Below are 21,664 nucleotides of genomic sequence, written 5' to 3'. Positions count from 1 at the left end.
ATTTATACACAAACACAGTGACCTGAATCAGACGGAAAATGTTTGCCGTCTGTGTGGAAGTTAGTGTCAGTAATGATGCTATGAAATTATCGTTGATTGTTGTAAAATCCCACCTGGTTCACTGATGTCCTTTAGGGTAAGAAATCAACCAATTAAATGGTACAATATTAAAAAGATTGCAGGAACGGACTGACCTGGGTGTGTGTGGGCAAAAATCTTTGAAGGGAGCAGGAAAAGTTGATCAAGCTGTTTTAAAAAAAACGAATGGGGGTCCTCCATTTATTAATGGAGACATGAAGGACAAAAGCAAGGAAGTCACACTGAATCTTTATAAATCACTTTTTAATCCTCAACTAAAATATTGTGTTCAGTTCTGAGCACCACACTTCAGGAAAGATGTCAAGGCCTTGGACAGAGTACATGGAAAATTGACCAGAATAGTATCAGGGATGAGGGGTTTCTGTTATGTGGAGAGACTGGAGAAGCTGGGATTGTTCTCTTTAGAGCAGAGAAAGTTAAGCCAATAGAGGTGTGGACATTTTTGTAGAATTTTTATCAAATCAGGAGAAATTGTTTCCATTGGCAGGATGGATGGTAAACACAGAACACAGACTTAAAATAATTACCAAAGTCCAGGATGGAGATGAGAGATTATTTTACTCAGTGAGTTCTGATGATCTGGAACACATTGTCTGAATGACTGGCGGAAGCAGATCCAATGGTAACTCCCAGAAGGGATTTGGACTTTTCCTGAATAAGGAAAGATTTTCAGGGCTCAGGAGAAAGGTCAGGGGAGTTGGACAGAATGGGAACATTTTCAGAGAGACAGTACAGACACAATGGGCTGAATGGCCACCTTCTGAGCTCTATGAATTGATCGTATAGTGTTTATTATGAATCATCATCCTGTTATAGAATCACAGGATCTCATCATGGTGCAGCATAGAAGGAGGCCACTCGGCTCATCGAATATGTACTGGCTCTTTCAAAGAGAAATCCAGTTAATCCCACTCTCCCACTCTTTCCCCATATCCCTGGATGAGGTTTCAGCCGATCATCTGGCCTGTCAAGGCACAAGCCTAGTCACACTGGGGAGAAACCGTGTTAATGTGGGGACAGTGGGAAGGGATTCAATTAATCATTTAAGTTAGAAAGTCATCAGCACATGCACACCGGGGAGAGGCTGTTCACCTCCTCCATTTGTGGGAAGGGATTCACTCAGTTAACCAGCCTCCGAACACACCAGTCAATTCATACTGGAGAGAGAGAGGGTTTAAACACTTAGACTGTGACAAGAGTACCTGGATGAGCACTTGGCACATCATAACATTCAAGGCTATGGGCCGAGTGCTGGTAAATGGGATTAGGTAGGTCAGGTGTTTCTTACATGTCAGTGCAGACTCGATGGGCCGAAGGGCCTCTACTACACTGTGATTCTGTGAAAAGCACTGTTCCCATTTTATAGTCTCAGTGTAATTCAGGGCTTCCCAAACTGAGGGTCTGTGACCCCCAGTGGGATCAGACATGAGATTTCGGGCTTGCGAGCTCTGTGGCAGCAATGGCTGCCATGTAGCTCCAACCTCTTCCTGACAGCTGTGGGGCCCCTTTAAATCCTCCCAGTTTTTTTTTTGTTGTTGGGCGCAGCCCAATGGACCCAATTGAGGCCCAGTTGCTGCTGCAAAAAAAGCTTGTGAAAAGGTCAGTGTTCATTTTTTTCTGGAAAGCTGATTTTTTTCAATAATCAGGATCACAATGTATTAATAATCAGGATTGTAATATATTAATAATCAGGATTGTAATATATTAATAGTCAGGATCATAATGTATTCATAATCAGGATCATAATGTATTCATAATCAGGATCACAATGTATTAATAAGCTGGATCACAATGTATCAATAATCAGGATACTGTTAGATTAATAATCAGAATCCCACTGCATTAATAATGAAATCCTGTTATATTAATGATCAGAGTCAAATTTAAGATTCAGGACAATGTGTGACATTACCAAATCGAAACAAGGATAACTTTCATTCTCCCTAACTTTGTGTCTATCTTCACCATGAGGTGAGTCTGGATAACATTTTCACCAATCTGATCCACATACTGTCGAGGTGCAGTCACTATCTAACACAGCACAGTTGAATTTGTCTGTGACCAAGATATTCAACATTGGACTGGACCAAAGCTCCTTGTGACTAGTACAATTCCTTCAGAGTGATTATTCTAATTATCTTCAGCCTCAGAATTCTCTGTGTCGCACATAATTTCTGTTAAGCTCCAATAGTTGTTTAGAAATGAAGACCGAAACCAAGACATACTCCTTCAGACAGAGTTTTATTGTTTGTCAAAACCCTCCACAGCCCCCACTAGTCTCAGCTGTTAACACTTTTGTACAACCAAACGGCTACTTAGTTAAACAAATAATAATTAGCAATTGAACTTCTTTAACTGTTTACTTCCCTAACAGATTCCCCTCTTATAAAGAAAGTAACTCTTAAGTTTATATAATATGTAAAAAGCAAGAGGGTAGCCAGGGAAAGGCTAGGCCCAATCAGGGACAGAGGTGGGAATCTGTGTGTGGAGCCAGAAGAAATGGGAGAGTTACTCAATGAGTACTTCTCATCAGTATTCAACAAAGAGAAGGACTTGGCGGTCGATTTGTCTAGGAAAGAGTGTGTAGATAGCCTGGATCATGTTGAGATCAAAAAAGAGGTGTTAGGCATCTTGAAGAATATTAAGGTGGATAAGTCCCCAGGGCCAGATGGGATCTACCCCAGAGTACTGAGGGAGGCAAGGGAGGAGATTGCGAGGGCCTTGACAGAAATCTTTATATCCTCACTGGCTACGGGTGAGGTCCCAGAGGACTGGAGAATGGCCAATGTTGTTCCATTGTTTAAGAAAGGGAGCAGGGATAATCCAGGAAATTGCAGGCCGGTGAGCCTTACATCAGTGCTAGGGAAATTATTGGAGAAGATTCTTCGTGACAGGATTTACTACCATTTGGAAGCAAATGGGCGTATTAGTGAGAGGCAGCATGGTTTTGTGAAGAGGAGGTCGTGTCTCACTAACTTGATCGAGTTTTTCGAGGAAGTGACAAAGATGATCGACGATGGAAGGGCAGTGGATGTTATACACACGGATTTCAGTAAGGCCTTTGACAAGGTCCCTCGTGGCAGACTGGTACAGAAGGTAAAGTCACACGGGATCAGAGGTGAGCTGGCAAGATGGATACAGAATTGGCTTGGTCATAGAAGACAGAGGGTAGCAGTGGAAGGGTGCTTTTCTGAATGGAGAGCTGTGACTAGTGGTGTTCCACAGGGATCAGTGCTGTGACCTTTGCTGTTTGTAGTATATATAAATGATTTGGAGGAAAATGTAACTGGGCTAATTAGTAAGTTTGGTGATTGAGGTGAACACCATTCGGACAGGTTTAGATCAAACAGACAAGGAAATTGGTTAGGATCGATAGAGACTGCTGGGTGCAAGGCTGTTGATAAACTTAACCTTTCATTGCACGTTCTTCTCTGTACAGTACAAGGCTGAGCACGAGGCTTCACATAGAACCATTTCTCAGCACACTTGTCACATAATCTTACATCACTGATGATGTAGAAGATTTACATATTTAATATTAACCCTTTACACTACACTAAGCCTTTAGTCAGCCCTCCTAACATCTCCTTCTTTGACTCCGTGTCAATTTTTTTTTGGATGTCAGTTTATGGTTCGCCTTGGGACATTCTCCTAATGGTGAGATATAAATGAAAGTTATTTTTCAATCAAACTGTAACAGACTGGGGAAACCAGGATTAAAATAATATCTGGGTAAATGCAGTTAGATCATAGATCAGCCATGACCACAATGAGTGGCAGAAAAGGCTCGAGTGGATAAATGGCCTTCTCCTGCTCCTAATAAACTTGGACTCAAACACCAGCTGATGAATGGAAAGTCATGGGAGAACTGGGAAGAAGACAGTTCACCAGAAACCAGCACTGGAGCAGAGTTAGAGAGTGAGAGAAGTTTTGGCAGAAACTACACAGGATCTGGAGCAGGTCATTCAGCCCTTTGAGCCTGCTCCGCCATTCAGATAGACTCTGGCTGATCAATTAGCTTGTCATCAAGATTTATTTGATCTCTGTCCAGAATATTAAGCTCCATCCCAGTTATCATGGAAGTTGACATCAGCAGAAACCAACCGTAACTGTTAGAATGAACATTGTTCAGTCCTGGATGTGATTAACAGCAGCAACAACAGCAGAACCCAACCTGTGGAGTCACGTGTGAATTCGCTGGTGTCTCAGCAAGTTGGATAAACGAGCAAATCTCTTCCCACACACGGAGCAAGGGAATGGCATCTCCCCAGTGTGAACCTGCTGGTGTCTCAGAAGGTGGGATGACTGATTGAAACCCTTCCCACACTTGGAGCAGGTGAAGTGTCTCTCACCAGTATGAATTTGCTGGTGTGTTCGCAGATACTTTTTGCTTTTAAAGCTCTTCTCACAATCAGAACATTTGAAAGGTCTCTGATCAGTGTGAACAAGTTGATGTTCAGTGAATTGGGATGGCTGAGTGAATCTCTTGCCACATGTAGAGCAAGTGAACGGTCTCTCCCCAGTGTGAATTCGCTGGTGTATCAGAAGGTGGGGTGAATCAGCAAATCCCTTCCCACACACAAAGCAAATGAATGGCCTCTCCCCAGTGTGAACGCGCTGGTGTCTCAGACGGTGGGATGAACGGGTGAATCCCATCCCACACACAGAGCAGGTGAATGGCTTCTCACCACTGTGAACTCGCTGGTGTGTCACGAGATCCTGTTTGCTTTTAAAGCTCTTCTCACAGTCGGAACATTGGAATGGTCTCTTATCAGAGTGAACTCGCTGGTGTGTCAGCAGCTGGGATAAAAGTCTGAATTGTCTCCCACACAGGGAGCAGGTGAATGGCCTCTCCCCAGTGTGAGTGCGTTGATGGGTTTGTAAATCATTTTTACTTTTAAAACTCTTCTCACAGTGAGAACACTGAAAAGGTCTCTGATCAGAGTGAACAAGTTGGTGTGTCAGAAGGTGAGATGACTGAGTAAATCCCTTTCCACACACTGACCATGTGAATGTGATGGTGTCTCTGCAGGTCCTTTGTGCTCTTAAAGCTCTTCTCACAGTCAGAACATTGAAAAGGTCTCTGCTCAGAATGAACCTGCTGGTGAATCAGGAGGTTTGATAAAGCATTACACCCCTTCCCACATTCGGGGCAGGTGAATGGCCTCTCACCAGTATGAACACGCTGGTGTGTGTAGAGACTGGATGAGTAAGCAAATCCCTTCCCACACTCAGAGCAGGTAAATGGCCTCTCTCCAGTGTGACTACGTCGATGAATATCCAATTCAGATGGGTAATTGAATCCTTTCCCACAGTCTCCACATTTCCACCGTTTCCCCGTGGTGTGGGTATCCTCGTGTCTCTCCAGGTTGAATGATGAGTTGAAGCCTTGTTTACACAGGAGACATGTATGGTTTCCACTTGCTGTAAATGGTGTGTTTTTTTTTCACGTTGTGTAACTGGTTAAAGCTCTTTCCACAGTCAGTGCACTGGAACATTCTCACTCAGGTATGTGTGTGCCTCAGTACTTTTCCAGTTACACTGATGTTCGAAATCTTTTCCTGCAGACAGAACAAACAAACATTTCTCCTTCCACATTCAACTGCCGATGATATTCATGCCCTGATTAATCGAGTGACTCACCAGATCTCGATGTAATGTTTGGTTTGAGTTTTGCATTCTTCCAATACCCTGTAAAATGTGATCACAAAAGTCATCTCCTTAAGTTGAGGATTGAAATTCAATTAAGACAATTCTAGTTTCTATGGACCATTTATTCCTCTCTTGTCACACCAAAGCTGTAAATCCCCGTCCCACACACACTCCCTCCTCCCTGGGTTGAAATCCAAGCCCATCTCACCATCTCCACCATTTCTTTCCTCCACTCCCAGTTTTCTCCCTCCCTCTCCTCTGCCTGGGTTCAGTTCTCCAGCTCCTGTCTGCAGACTGACAATAAAATCAATGAGTCTTATTGGGAGTTTGGGGCCTCCAGCGGGTGTTTCTGAATCCTCCCCGCCCACCTCCCAGGGTTTCCTTCCTTCCCACAGATCAGATTCCTCATTGATTTGAGCCCAAAGTGTAACCTCTTATTTATTGTTCCCCCCTCCCCCATCCTCTGATGTGAACCATCCTCCACTCGCTGACCCAGGATGGCGGCCGTTAACCTGGGCCTGTTCCCGGGAGGGAGAAGCCCCGCAGCTGCAAAGCAGGAGCTGACAATTATTCCTCAGGGTTTGCGGATCCACAAAGTGTTTCCAAATCCTCCCACCCACCGCCTCGCTCTGACTCCGCTTCTCCGGGACAAACAGGCACCTCTTCCCGCAAGGACATCAATCGTACTGCGCATGCTCCAGACTCTTTGACACTGCGCCTGCGTACTGGTGTCCAGCTTGGTCAGCCACACTGCGCACGCTCCAGCTCACGATGTCCGGCTGATTGACGGCAGTTCCGGACCAATAGGAAGAGGGGCAGGTTTGGCGGTCTGAGAGGGAGCAGCTGCTCCTTCAACCAATCGGGGTGAATGAGGGGCGGGGCTGATCCCGGATCTCCCTCATTGGCTGAAGCTCTGCATCATTTTGAAAGCTGATTTGTCTTAAACTTTAGGAGAAAACTAGACCTTTCTGTTTGTGGCTTTAAACAGATGAAACCCTGTGGGTGTGGAGCAAACATTTCAACATATCTAAGTGAAATGTGGCAACATGTTGAAACAATGCACAAATAATTCAAGGGCTCACTTCAAGGTATCACTGGGCAGACAGGGAATGTCACCATTAGAACAAGGCAAGTCCTTGATTTCAATAAATGAACCCGGCAGAAGGGTTAGGACAGGTTCGGGAGAGGTTTAAAACTGTTATCATTCAGAACTACACATAAAAAAAATGATCTCAAAGACAATCTCTTGTAGTATATTGTGCTGAATCAGGTTTAACGGGGTTTTAATGATGCACGTTTTCTACCCTGAACAATAATATTAAAATCTGGAACATAGATGGTGATTAGGTGGGCAGATTTGGATCAGTGATAAAGTGCCACATCAAAGGTTATTGCAGAAAATAAAAGCTCATGGTGCAGGGGGTAACATATTGGCACGGATAGAAGATTGGCTAGCTAACAGGAAGCAGAGATTTGGCATAAATGGGTCTTTTTTTGGTTGGCAGGATGTGATGGCTGGTGTGCCACAGGGATCAGCACTCGGGCCTCAGCATTTTATTAGTTATATAACTGACTTGGATGAAGGGACCGAAGGAATGGTTGCTAAATTTGCTGATAACACCATGATAGGTAGAAAAGGAAGTTGTGGAGAGGGCGTAAGAAGTCTACAAAGTGCCATAGATGGGTTAAGTGAGTGGGTAAAGATCTGGCAAATGGAGTATGACGTGAGCAAATGTGAAATCGTTCATTTTGGCAGGAAGAATAAAAAGAAGCATATTATCTAAATGGTGCGAGATTGAGCAGCTCTAAGATTCAGAGGGACCTAGTGCATGAATCACAAAAGGTTAGTATACAGGTACAGCAGATAATTAGGAAAGCTAATAGAATGTTACCATTTATTGTGAGGGGAATTGATTACATAAGTAGGGAGGTTATGCTTCAGTTGTTCAGGGCATTGGTGAGACCACATCTGGAGTATTGTGTACAGTACTGGTCTCCTTATTTATGAAAGATGTAAATGCGTTAGAAGCAGTTCAAGGAAGGTTAACTTGACGAATACCAGGAATGGGCGGGTTGTCTTATGAGGAAAGGCTGGACAGGTCAGGCTTGCAGCCATTGAAACTTAGAAGAGTGGGAGGCAACTTAATTGAAATCTTTAAGATCCTGAGGGGTCTTGACAGGGTGGATGTGGAGAGAATGTTTCCTCTTGTGGGAGAATCTAGAACTAGGGGTCACTGTTTAAAAACAAGGGGTCGCTCATTTAAGACAGAGATAGGAGAAATGTTTTTTTCTCAGAGGGTTGTGGGTTTTGGAATTCTCTTCCTCAAAAGGTGGTGGAAGCAGAGTCTTTGACTATTTTAAGGCAGAGCTAGATAGATTCTGGATGAACAAGGGGGTGAACGGTTATTGGGGGTAAGCAGGACTGTGGAGTTGATGTTACAATCAGATCAGCCATGATCTTATTGAATGGTGGAGCAGGCTCGAGGGGCCGAGTGGCCTATTTCTGCTCCTAATTCATATACTCGCATGTACTCCAGGAAGCATTAAAATCAAGTTGACAATATTTCAGAACTGAATCCTGCGACAGCAGCAATCTCGTTGCTCTCTGTTGGTTTGATCAATGGGAGTATTTAAAATGGAGAACATAGACGTGTTGGTGGATGATGTACAAAAAGAATTTGAGAACTACTTGAGGATAATAGTGAAGGGAAAGGAAGGATCTGGAAAGCAGCAGACTCTTCATGTTGTTCCAGGAGAAGTGGGGTCTGCGTGTGTAAATGTCAGGTTTAAACAACACTCACATACACAGGCACACAGACACACACAAACACACAAACATGCTCACAGACACACATGGGGACGCTTCCTGTCTGATCAGGTGGACAACGTTTTGCCTCACAACGACCAACCTGATCAATACTTGGGATAAGAGCCACAATGTTCCAGAAATTCAAGTGAACATTACCCTTCAGGGACTGCAAGCAGTTTTGGCTGTCCAATTCCACCCCTTTCTCTGAACCTTAAATCAATATTGAATAACATCTGGCAGAGAAACAACAAAAAAACAACATTGAGAGTTATATTGCCACCCTTGTGAACAGCCCCAGCGAAAGATATTATACAATACAGGACAACATCCTTAGATAATTTCAGCCATTATTTTCCTCCTGATTTTACAGATGAAGTTAATTCTCCTTATATTGATCTTCTCCTTGATGAAGATAATTCTTAGGTAGGTTACAAGGAGAAAGAATGTCATGGACATGTTTGCACTGACAAGGAAATAATCTTCGAAGCTACAAAATGAATAATACATTTCAGTCCCGAGGTGGAGAATATAGACAGAGGGAAGCCAGATGTGGAAGACACAAATTTGATAGGGGAGATACTGGGGCGATGTTTCCATTTGTAGGAGGGACTAGAACCAGGGGACACAGTTTAAGAATAAGAGGCCTCCGTTTAAGACTGAGATGAGGAGAAAGTTTTTCTCTTGCAGGGTTGCTGGAATGTAGAATTATCTTCCCCAGAAAGCAGTAGAAGCTGGGTTACGGCAGAGTTAGACAGATTTTTGATAGACAAGGGAGTTCAAGGTTATGGAGGACACATAGCAAATTGGAGTTGAAACACAACCAGATCAGCCCTGATCTTATTGAATGGTGGAGCAGACTCGAAGGGCTGAATAGCCTACTCCTGCTCCTAAGCCCTCTGTTCATAAATAATTCTAATAACTGTATTAAGCATTTCTGTATAGTAAAGGCGCTTGCACACATTAAAACTGAAGATCTGCAATAAAAGCTGTTTCTAGCAAGTCATATTTAAGATAAGATTAGAACCAGAGGACAGCAATAGAAGGTGATTGAAAAAAGAAGCAGTTGTGAAATGAGGAAAAGGTTTCTGTGTTGCAAGTGGGATCTGGAATGCACTGCCTGAGAATGTGGTGGAGGCAGATTCAATTGCGGTCTTCCAAAGAGAATTGGACAATTATCTGAAGTGAAAAAAAAAGCAGGGCTATGTGCCAAAGATTGGGGTGTTGGGGTGGGGGGGGGGGGGTGGGGGGGTGGAGGGGAGGAATGTGTGCAATGGGACTAGGTGAGCAACTCATGCAGAGAGCTGGCACAGACATGATTTGTTGAATGCCTTCCTTCTATGCCATAACCATTGTATGATACGATGATATAAGAGAAATGCAGTGCACCAGTGCAGGAGCGGCTACCTGCTGGGGAGTGTAACAGAAAAAAAACTGAGACCAATGACAAGATTCTTGGGGGTGAAAGAAGTCTGGAGGAAGTGGGTTAATAAAACCGGGGAGCTGCAGGTTGAATGAAGTTTGAATGTGACCCCAGTGGCAATTATAAGCATAAAACAAATATATCACTGATTTAAGTGAGATGGTTTTTCCATGTCCTAGCTCCTGCAAATACTCGAGGTAAAGGGGGCGGACTCTCAGGAGGCTCCACACCATCGTGTCTAACTGATATCCTCTCAGTGTAATGTGCTCCTGCATTTAATAAAGTGTCAGAACTGCTCATTGTGCTTCGTGTCCAGTATCCTCCTTATCCGTGGCTCTTCTATTTTGCTTACTGCGGGAAAATCTTCCTGATCATTGACTCGTCCCTATGGCGGCTTCTGTATCCAGAACACCCCGCGCTGCAGAAAGTCCCCTATCAATGACTATAGGAGTCCAGTGCGCAGGTGCAGTGTGGGTGTGCGCTCTGAGCATGCTCAGTGTCAGTCATGATGACAGAGTGAGGAGGAGCGGACGGTTCGGGAGGCGGGAGGAGATTGTGAGCACAGGGAGGAATGGAAACCGCGGCTGGACTCGGAACTGGATCAACTTCTGGGGTAGGCCCCAGGCGCCATGTTTACCCCGCGGTGACAGGCCCTGGGGGGAGGGGGTTCACTGGCCGCCATCTTGCGTGCTGTGGTCAGGGCCGTTCAGAGAGGCGGGGCTTCCTCCCCGGTGACAACCAGGGTTACCCAGGCAACTGGCCGTCATGATGGTGAGGAAGGCGGGGCTTGTTCATGGCGCGAGGCGGCATGGGCGGCCATCTTGGCGAGGGAGTAGGCGTGGTTTCCTCGCCGGTGACAGTCCCGGGGGGGGGAGGGGGGGTTCACTGGCCGCCATCTTGCGTGAGGTGTTCAGGGCGGATCAGGGAGGCGGGCCTTCCTCCCCGGTAACAGACTCGGGTTACTATTACCAACCCGGCCGCCATCTTGGACAGGGTTCAGGTCTTTCCCATGAGAGGCAGAGACTGGGATTGACAGATTTGGGGAAATTATATTCCACAGAAACTAGAATTGTCTGTTCTGAATTTCTGTCCTGTGCTTTTCAGTGAGGCCTCTTTTCAACTCCTTTTCCAGGAGTTTAAAGTAGGATTGTCAGACGGAAAACCAAATCAAATCAAACATCAGGTCAAAATCTGAATCAAAATTCATCAGGACCTGAATATCCTGGGCCTTTGAATTTGGAAGGAGAAAAGTTTGTCTGTTCTGTCTGTGGGAAATGAATTCAAATATCAGTGTGACTGGGAAAGCACCGAGATACACACACGAGTGAGCTTGTCCCAGTGAACTGACTGTGGAAAGAGCTTTAACCAGTTGCACAGCCTGAAAAAACATCACACCATTCACAGTGCGGAGAAACCGTACATCTTTTCTATTGGGGTCAAGGCTTCAAACGATCGTCCAACTTGGAGACAGAAGAAAGGATACCAGCACTATGGAGAAACCGTGGACATGTGCAGACTGTGGTAAAGGATTTAGTTATCCATCCCTGCTGGAAATCCATCGGCGCAGTCACATTGATGCTGACTCCCTGGAGAAACCATGGAAATGTGAGGACTGTGGGAAGGGATTCTATTATCCATCCCAGCTGGAAAACCATCGACGCAGTCACACTGGGGAGAAGCCGTTCACCTGTTCTGTGTGTGGGAAGGGTTTTACTCAGACAACCTGCCTCATGTCACATCAGCGGATTCGCACTGAGGAGCGGCCTTTCAGCTGCCCTTCCTGAGGAAAGCAGTTCAGGTGTTCGTCCAGCCTCACTGCACACCAGCGACTTCACACTGGGGAGAAGCCGTTCACCTGCTCCATGTGTGGGAAGGGATTCACTCATGCATCTGGCCTTTGGTCACACCAGCGAATTCACACTAAGGAGAAGCCATTCAGCTGCTCTTCCTGTGGACAGAGGTTCAGGAGTTCATCCAGCTTCATTGAACACCAGCGCGTTCACACTGGGGAGAGGCCATTCATCTGCTCCATTTGTGGAAAGGGATTCACTCGGTCATCCACCTTACTGACACACCAGCGAGTTCACACTGGAGAAAGGCCGTTCAGCTGCACCTCCTGTGCAAAGAGGTTCAAGTGTTCATCTGACCTCACTGCACACAAGCGAGTTCACACTGGGGAGAGGCCATTCATCTGCTCTAAATGTGGGAAGGGATTCACTCAGTCTTCCATCCTGCTGACACATCAGCGCGCTCATACTGGGGAGAAGCCATTTACCTGCTCTGCATGTGGGAAGGGATTCACTCAATCATCTAACCTGCTGTCACATCAGCGAGTTTGTAAATGTCTGCAGGGGTTGGATTCTGCTGTTAATCACGTCCTGGATTGATAGTCTGACAATATTTGGTTTGTTTTTGCCGATGTTAACCCGTATTTGCAGAAATTTTATATTCTGGATGTGTTGCTGATTTTCGGGGCTGCAGTGTCCCTTTTTAAAAGCGCTGTCTGTGATTTCTCCCCTTAATTCAAGAACTGAAAACAGGAACTTTTTGCAATAAAATTATAAACTTTTACTTCAATCCTAAATTGATCTTTAATGCAAATTCTACAATTCAGTTTCTGAAAGATTTCACTGATCAATTAGAAACTGCTGATTAATCCTTGCTGACAACTCTTACTGATTTACATATTCTTCACAGTGACACCTCTATTATGAAATTTAATTAACAAGGAATATTAAACAAAACAGTAAAATATTTTACAGGCACATCAATAAAAGCTTCAGCAATCAAAATTGATATTGATGATGCTTGGAAGTCGCTGAGTTCAATAATTTCTGACACAGCAGCAGCAACATTTGGTAAAGGTGGAACCCACAACAAAGACTGGTTTGAGACCCACTCAGCAGAGATGACATCTGTCATTGAAGCAAAAAGCAAAGCCCACCTCATGCACAAAATAAAAACACAGGATCAGCCCACATCAAGAAATCCAAACTGCCTGTGACAGTGGATATCTATGTGTGCGCTTGGTCCGACCATCACCAAAGTTGCCCCCCTGAAATCGGCAGGGGATGAAGTACTCACCAACACAAGTAAACAGATGTCCCACTGGGTTGAACATTACTGCGAGCTGTACCCCCATGAGATGGACATCTCCCAGTCTCAGTTTGACTCTTTCCCACAGCCTTCTGTTTTGGTTGAGTTGGACAAGGAACCCTCATCACTTGAGCTTGAAAAGCCCATTGATTGCTTAGCAAGGAGAAAGGCACCGGCAAGGGTGGAATTCCAGCTGAACTGCTCAAACATAGAAATTCCCAACGCTTTCCACACCTTCATGACCACTTCCCTCTCTGTTACAAAGTCTCATAGATTGTCTCTCGCTTGCCTGTACATGGTTCTCCATTACCCTAGGCATTGAGAAAACTGTGGTTATGGGACAGGTTATCACAACTCTGCCCTTGATCCCACTAAATAATGCCCCTCTAGAAGTGGTCAGTGAATTCTGTGACCTCGAGTCCATAGTGACAGTTAATCTATTTCTTGATGCAGAGCTCGATACACGCGTAGGGAAAGCAGCTCCACCTTTGGCCTCACAAATCGTACATGGAATAACATCAAGCTGCCTCTCAGCACCAAGATGCTGGTTTCTTGAGGCCTGTGTCCTCAGCACCTTGTTGTCTGTGAAACATGGACGATTTACAGTGATCAGGAAAGGAAGCTTAACAACTTTCACCTTCACTATTTGCAGCACATTCTGGGCGTCTCAGAGACCGAATCAGGAATGCAGCAGTCCTCTGAAAGACAAATCTCCCAAATACGCTGGCTCTCATCAAGCAGAGGTGACTTCGCTGGCTCGGGTATGTTCACAAGATGGAGGATGGTCACTACAGCGGCTTGGCAACAAGTGCCAACACCAAAAACAATAACCCACAACCACACCTGATAAACACTTCACATGTGACATTTGTGGCAGAACCTGCTTCTCACAGATTGGTCTCTTCAGCCATCAGTAAAAGTGAACCATATGCAGCTCTCCCTGTCCCCACGGGCAATTAGGGATGGGCAATAAATGCTGGCCTAGCCAGTGACGCACACATCCCACAAAGCACCTGCATGTCCAGCACGTGCAGCTCTGGGGCTTTTTGCTTTACATGTTGTTTGAAACAACAGAGTGGGCGGGGCTTCAGGGTCCCAGTGACCAGGAGAGAAAAAGATTGATTTCTTGATTTTATTCTCACTCTATACAGAGAGGCTGGAGAACTGAACCCAGCCATAGTAGAGGGAGGGAGAAAACTGGGAGTGGAAGAAAAAGATGGTGCGATGGATTCAGATTTTAACCCAGGGAGGAGAGAGTGTGTGTGGGATGGAGATTTACAGCTTTGGGGGTACACGGGAGGAAAAATGTTCCATCAAAGCTGGAATCGTCTATTCTGAATTTATATCCTGTACTTACAATGATTAATTTTGTAAACTCTTTTTACAGGTATTAGAAAGGAAGGATTTGTAGACACAAAACTCAAAACAAATGTCTTATTTTGAGTCACTTGATTATTCATCAACCTTTGAATTTGGAAGAAAAAAATGTTGTCTGTTCTGTCTGTGGAAAAGATTTTAAGCATCAGTGTGACTGGAAAAGCACCAAGCCACACACACTCAAGTGAGAGTGTTCGAGTGAACTGACTGTGGAAAGAGCTGTAACCAGTCACACAGTTTGAAGGAATGTCACTACTCACAGTGGGGAGAAATCATACCAGTGTTCTGTTTGTGGATGAGGCGTCCAACCTGGAGAGACACAAGGACACCCGCATCATGGATAAACCATGGAAATGTGTGGATTGTGGGAAAGGATTCAATTCTTCATCCCTGTTGGAAATCCATCAACGCATTCACACTGGGGAGAGGCTGTTCATCTGTTCCGTGTGTGGAAAGGGATTTACGAAGACAACCTACCTGATGTTACACCAGAGAATTCACACTGAGGAGAGGCCCTTCAGCTGCACTCACTGTGGGAAGAGGTTCAACAGTTCATCCACCCTCGCAACACACCAGCGAATTCACACTGGGGAGAAGCCGTTCACCTGCTCCGTGTGTGGGGAGGGATTCACTTGGTCATCCGGCCTTTGGACACACCAGCGAGTTCACACTGAGGAGAAGCCATTCAGCTGCACTCACTGCGGAAAGAGTTTCGGGCAGTCGTCCACCCTCACTGCGCACCAACGCACTCACACTGGGGAGAGACCGTTCACCTGCTCCGGGTGTGGGAAGAAGTTTTCTCAGTCATTCGACCTGGTGAGACACCAGCGACTTCACACTGGGGAGAGACCGTTCACCTGCTCCATGTGTGAGAAGGAATTCGCTCGGTTATTCACCCTCCAGTCACACCACCGAATTCACACTGAGGAGAGTCCATTCAGCTGCACTACCTGTGGAAAGAGTTTCAGGCAGTCATCCAACCTTCTGACTCACCAACGCACTCACACTGGGGAGAGACCTTTCACCTGCTCCTCATGTGGGAAAGCATTCACAAGGTCCTCCAGCCTGCTGAGACACCGGCAAATTCATAAATGATTACAGGGGTTGGATTCTGTTGTTATTGCTGCTGTTAATCATGTCCAGGATTGATTACCTGACAATATCAGGTTTATTTCTGCTGATGTTAATGATCCTTATAATTGGCAGGAGTTTAATATTCTGGAGATGTGACTGACTTTTGGAGCTGCAATGTCATATTTTAAAAATGCCACTGGTGATCCTTCCTCTTGATTCAAGAACTCTGACCAGGAACTTGTTTACAATAAAATGATGAACTTTTACTTCAAAACAAAAACAGAATTACCTGGAAAAACTCAGCAGGTCTGGCAGCATCGGCGGAGAAGAAAAGAGTTGACGTTTCGAGTCCTCATGAGCCTTCAACAGAACTTTTACTTCAATCCTAACTTGATCTTTGATGCAAAATCTACAATCTGAAAGATTTCACTGATTAACATCTCCAATTAGAAAGTGCTGATTAATCCTTGCTGACAATTCTTACTGACTTACACTTTCTTCACAGTGTAACCTCCATTATGAAATTAAATTAATAAGGAACATCAAAAAAACAGTAAAATATTTTACTGGCACATCAATAAAAGCTTCATCAATCAACATTGATATAGATGAAGTTTGAAAGTCGCTGATTCAATCATTTCTGACACAGCAGCAGCAACATTTGTTGAAGGTGGAACCCACAACAAAGGCTGGTTTGAGACCCACTCAGCAGAGATGACAACTGTCATTGAAGCAAAAAGCAAAGCCTACCTGGTGCAAAAATAAACAGAACAGCTAGAGCATTGCTTAACTTTGAAGTAGCCAAGACAGTTGTGTAAAAGAGAGGGCGATGCTGCGCAAATAAACACTGGATCAGCCTACATCAAGAGATCCAAACTGCCTGTGACAACAGAAATCTATGTGCTATGCATGATGAGATCAAGAGGGCGCTTGGTCCGACCATCATCAAAGTTGTCCCCCTGAATTTGGCAGATGATGAAGTACTCACCGACAGAAGTAAACACATGTCCCATTGAGTTGAACCTTACTGTGAGCTGTACTCCCTGAAACGGACATCTCCAAGTCTCTGTTTGACTCTCTCCCGTGGTTGAGTTGGACAAGGAATCCTCATCACTTGAGCTCGAAAAGTCCATTGATTGCTTAGCAAGTGGGAAGGCACCAGCAAGGATGGAATTCCAGCTGAACTGTTCAAGCATGGAAAGTCCCATCTACTGCCACACCTTCATGACCTCCTCCTTCTCTGTTGGAAGGTAGGATCCACTGCACAGGACATGTGTGATGGAAAAATCATGGCAATAAACAAAAACAAAGGTGACAGAGTGGATTGGAACTAAAGGGGCATCTCACTCCTTAGCATCATGGGGAAGGCCTTTGTTCGGGTCACATTTAAAAGACTCCATCTAGTTGCATACCGAGTGTATCCAGAAGCACAGTGCGGTTTCTGTGCTGGCAGATCTACAGTGAACATGATCTTCTCCATACGCCAGCTACAAGCAAAGTGTACAATTAGTATTAAAGCTAATATGCTGCCAGCTTCTGTGCTGAGAAAAGTGAAACATTATAATTACTGAGTGAAAGTATTTCTTTAAGTGTGAATTACAATTTACTTGTATAATTGTGAAAGGTATTGAAATGTTTGATTCTGTAAAGATAAGCTTCAGCCTTGAGCTTATGACCCAGAGCTCACCAGCTGTGGGAACCTCCACACTCTTTCACTCTTCGATCGAAGAAGGTTGAAGCTTTTGTTTACCTGTGAAAGCTGATTTTTTTGTGATTTTTCTTCAATCGTTTGGAAAGGTGTTTGAAGAAAGGACAAAAAAAACCCACTCATGTTTGGTCAAAGCTGAGAAAATACCAAAAGAATTGGAAAAACAAAGATAAAAATGGTATCTGGTTTGTCTTTGATCTGAAAATAAAGTTATGCAAAGTTGACACAATTGTGCACACATTTGAGCTCCAACCCTTCTGCAAACAAGCAGAGGGGTTAACCCTCTTCACTGACAACATAGTGATGATTTGAACTAAAGACTTTGCCTTTTAAAGGTTTGACTTTATCCCATTTGTTATCTTTCAAAGACAAAGTGCTTGAGAATGGGAGATATGGGAGTTATTTCCAAACTGATTGCAAATACTTCTGTCACTGATGTAAAAACACCATATTATGAGAATATTGAATTGGTCAATAAAGTTCTCCAGGGCTCCTGAATGAGATAGAATGATAATTAATGGGATGGCCCACTTAGAATAAGAGAGAAAAATCACACCACCAACTGGGAATTGGAATGATTAACCCTGGGTATAGTTCAATAGAGTACATTAATCTGGTATCTGGTACATTCGAGTGAAGGCCAGGAAAGTGTAAATCAAGCTAGTAAATTGATTGCTTTGAGATGTTTGTACCCTTGCCTCTAAACTGCGTCTAATAGCCTGGCCATCACCTAAGGTACTGAATCATGCAGGGGAACAGAAGCAAAGATCTTCAGATCGACACTCCCCTAATCTTTTGGTAAGCTTATCTGAAAGTCAAGAGTGGCTTATATCAGGTGGCAAATGTAGCACTATTTTGGGATACTGGTATGAGTGTGCAGATGTAATTTGCTATTTGTGGAGTAACTAAAATGCAGAAATGCTTGGTGAAGTTGCACTAAGGAATGGTTCCCAGACATGCTCAGCTACTTGTCAACATAAAAACATTGAAGTGCTTAATGTGGGCAGGGGAATGAGACAACATTTTAAATCATTAAGGTATTGACACAAACTCCATAGGGAAACTGACTTTAAAACAATCACACTGAATTAATCACACTGGTATCTGTCAGAAGGAGTAAAATTAAAGTGAAGAGGGATTTACAATCTGGTTTTAGAAAATATCCACAAGGTGGATGCAAGTGAACTGAGAGCTGGGGAATCTTTAAAGTCCATGTATGAACTTTTGATTGAACCATATGTATTTACAACATGCCAATAATTCTGAATTGTGTGAGATGATCTGCAAGTGGGGAGGATGAATCAAAGTCAATAGTTATCACATTTTACTTGGAAAGTTTTTACATGTATTCTTGATGGCAGCTCAAGGGCTTGTGTTGAGTCCAATAATTCCAGTAGCTTTAGTATATTATCGTATATGTAATCAAGAAATTAGGAGAACAAGCTCGTAGCTTAGCTGGGTTAGCCAGAAAGCAGTAGTGAAAACTCAGTAAGGATGTTCTCTTCTCAAGGTTGGGAAATGAGTAAGAAAACACTGCCAAATAACTTCGTAATTTTTTAAGACATTTATTGATTATAGGAATAGCTCGCTCTCTCTCTCTTGCCCTCTCTCTCTCTCTCTCTCTCTTGCTCTCTTTCTCACATTTATGAAGAAAGCTTCCTGGGTTGACAAACACAGGACAGTGTAGCCCTGTTATCTCTTCCAACAATATTTCCCTAGCACAGACCCTGAAACAAGACAAACTTGATAGGGTGGAGGATTTCTCATGAACCATATGTAAATTGACTGTATGAAGAAAGGTTAAACAGGATGTTCCAGCAAGTAATGAGCCACAAAATGACTTCATGGTTTCAGATGGAAATAGCAAGGATTACCTTGAATATTTGTCCCTTGCTAATGGACAATTGAATAAGTTATTGACAAAAAAACCCAGAAATAAGGTACATGAACGCCCTTTTGAGAGGGAAATCACTTCAGTCAAGAAACAGCTTCTCAAGGTGATCCATGCTGGATTTGGCCAAACACTTTGGCTCAAGAAGACTGAGGAAAGAAAAAAACTGCCACCACCAGCCACGGAGATCAGCTTCATCAAATCTTGAATCAGAAAACGATTCTGAGGAGACTTTAACCTTCATCACGGAGATCAGCATTGCGCTGATCCAGGACCAGTAAACCATTCCGAGGAGACTGTCACCTCCAGCCACGGAGATCGGCATGCCCCTGATCCGGGACCAGAAAACCATTCCGAGGAGTCTGCCACCTCCAGCCACAGAGATCAGCATCCCCCTGATCCGGGACCAGAAAACCATTCCGAGGAGTCTGCCACCTCCAGCCGTGGAGATCGGCATCCCCCTGATCCAGGACCAGTAAACCATTCCGAAGAGACTGTCACCTCCAGCCATGGAGATCAGGTTCCCTCCCCTGCTTCTCGCCATCCATTTGTCCACTCTGGGACCAGTAAACCATTCTCACCTGTTATGGGTCGTATGTCCTTTCTGCCTATTTAACTGATGTATCATATCTAAACTGTTGCTTCTTAATAATATGCTTAAAAATCACCGACATCAACCCCATTTTTGGGTAATCTGTGACTCCCAGAGTAAAATCTTACACTCGTCCATGAGAGTAACTGAAGGTATGAGGACTGAAATAATCTGGAGTAATGATGAGGTGTTAGTTGTGGCTCAGTGATTGTATTCATTTCTCCGAGTCAGGAGGTTGTGGGTTTAAATCCACATCCAGAAACAAGAGCAGAAAATCCAGGCTGATATTTTGATGCAGTACTGAGGGAGCACTGCATTGTCAGAGGTCCCATCTTCCAGATAAGACCTTCAACTATGGCCCCAACTGCCCTCTCAGTTGGTGTAAAAGTTCCCATGATGTTATTCCAAAGAGTAGGGGAGCTCTCCCTGGTGTACTGCTTCATATTTATCCTCAACAAACATCACTGAACAGATTATCTGGTCACAATCACATTTCTATTAGTGGGATCTTGCTGTGCACAATTTGGCGACTCCATTTCCTACATTACAACAGTGACGACACTTCAACAGAACTTCATTGACTGTAAGGCACTTTAGGACATCCTGAAGTTGCGAAAGGCACTATATAAATACAAGTCTCCATTAACAAAGGAGAAAAGGCCCAAAAAACGGAACAGTCGGTAACAGGACATCAACCAGTCTCCTCATATCTGAGAGAAATCAAGGACTTGAACACTGTGTGTTTGACACAAAGCTGATTTATTTGACCTACATCCATAATATTAAACTCCAACCCAAGAACAGCGATTATTAACATCAAGTGAAACAAACTCCAACTGTCAGAATGAACATGTTTCCCTTCTGGTGTGATTAACAGCAGCAGTAAGAGCAGAATCCAAACCCTGGAGTCCCTTCTGAACTCATTGGTGAGCCTGCAGGGTGGATGAATGAAAGAATCCCTTCCAACACACGGAGCAGATGAACAGCCTCTCCCTCGTGTGAACTCACTGGTGTGTCAGCAGGCTGGAGGACTGAGTGAATCCCCCCCACACTTGGAGCAGGAGAACGGCCTCTCTGCAGTCTGAATGCGCTGGTGAGTCAGCAGATCTATTTTGCTTTTAAAAGTTGGAACATTTAAAAAGCCTTGTGTCAGAGTGAACATGTTGGTGTGAGGTGAGGTGGGTTAGTTGAGTGAATCCCTTCCCACACTAAGGGCAGATGAATGGCCCCTCCCCAGTATGAACTCGCTGGTGAGTCAGCAGATTAATTTTGCTTTTAAAGCTCCTCTCACAGTTGGAACATTTAAAAACTCTCTTACCTGAGTTGGTATGCAGTGAGATGGGATAGTGGAGTGAATCCCTTCCCATATTCGAATGACCTCTCCCCAGTATGACTGTGTCCATAAGACCATAAGACATAGGAGCAGAAATTAGGCCATTCGGCCCATCGAGTCTGCTCCGCCATTCAATCATGACTGATAAGTTTCTCAACCCCATTCTCCCGCCTTCTCCCCGTAACCTTTGATCACTTTACCAGTCAAGAACCTATATCTCGGTCTTAAATACACTCAATGACCTGGCCTCCACAGCCTTCTGTGGCAATGAATTCCATAGATTCACCACTCTCTGGCTAAAGAAATTTCTCCTCATCTCTGTTATAAAAGGTCTTCCCTTTACCCTGAGGCTGTGCCCTCAGGTCCTAGTCTCACCTACTAATGGAAACATATTCCCCACGTCCACTCTATCCAGGCCTTTCAGTATTCTGCAAGTTTCAATCAGATCCCCCCTCATCCTTCTAAACTCCACCGAGTATAGACCCAGAGTCCTCAAATGTACCTCATATGTTAAGCCTTTCATTCCTGGGATCATTCTTTTGAACCTCCTCTGGACCTTCTCCAGGGCCCGCACATCCTTCCTGAGATACGGGGCCCAAAATTGCTCACAATA

At 44.4% G+C, this 21,664-nt stretch overlaps 3 protein-coding genes and 1 long non-coding RNA gene across 5 annotated transcripts in view; 2 read left to right on the top strand and 2 right to left on the bottom strand.

The window, feature by feature from the left end:
• Positions 1 to 15,791, top strand: part of LOC144697872 (uncharacterized) — a 95,464-nt gene extending 79,673 nt beyond the window's left edge. The window contains exon 4 of the mRNA XM_078569841.1: positions 14,716 to 15,791. Coding sequence (XP_078425967.1) covers positions 14,716 to 15,548 — 833 coding nt within the window. The 3' untranslated portion in view covers positions 15,549 to 15,791. The remainder of the gene's footprint in view (positions 1 to 14,715) is intronic.
• Positions 1 to 21,664, bottom strand: part of LOC144697360 (uncharacterized) — a 309,889-nt gene that overhangs the window by 200,652 nt on the left and 87,573 nt on the right. The gene's annotated exons all lie outside the window — the stretch shown is intronic.
• The window catches only part of LOC144697286 (uncharacterized), a 229,749-nt gene continuing 210,408 nt past the window's right edge, over positions 2,324 to 21,664 (bottom strand). The window contains exons 1-2 of one of the 2 annotated variants that reach the window (XM_078569238.1): positions 6,372 to 6,526; positions 2,324 to 5,790 (exon numbers count right to left, since the gene is read on the bottom strand). In XM_078569238.1, coding sequence (XP_078425364.1) covers positions 4,282 to 4,755 — 474 coding nt within the window. In that variant the 5' untranslated portion in view covers positions 4,756 to 5,790; positions 6,372 to 6,526 and the 3' untranslated portion in view covers positions 2,324 to 4,281. Of the gene's footprint in view, positions 5,791 to 6,371; positions 6,527 to 21,664 lie in introns of those variants that run through there. The other variant, XM_078569239.1, reaches the window with a different exon arrangement.
• On the top strand, positions 11,432 to 13,473 carry LOC144697268 (uncharacterized). The gene has a single exon (XM_078569209.1). The coding sequence runs from the start codon at positions 11,843 to 11,845 to the stop codon at positions 12,365 to 12,367; it is 525 nt and encodes a 174-aa protein (XP_078425335.1). The 5' UTR covers positions 11,432 to 11,842; the 3' UTR covers positions 12,368 to 13,473.

The sequence above is a fragment of the Cetorhinus maximus genome, chromosome 23 (assembly GCF_964194155.1).
Source record: "Cetorhinus maximus chromosome 23, sCetMax3.hap1.1, whole genome shotgun sequence".
Classification (NCBI taxonomy): domain Eukaryota; kingdom Metazoa; phylum Chordata; class Chondrichthyes; order Lamniformes; family Cetorhinidae; genus Cetorhinus; species Cetorhinus maximus.
This window is presented reverse-complemented; position numbering and strand designations above follow the sequence as displayed.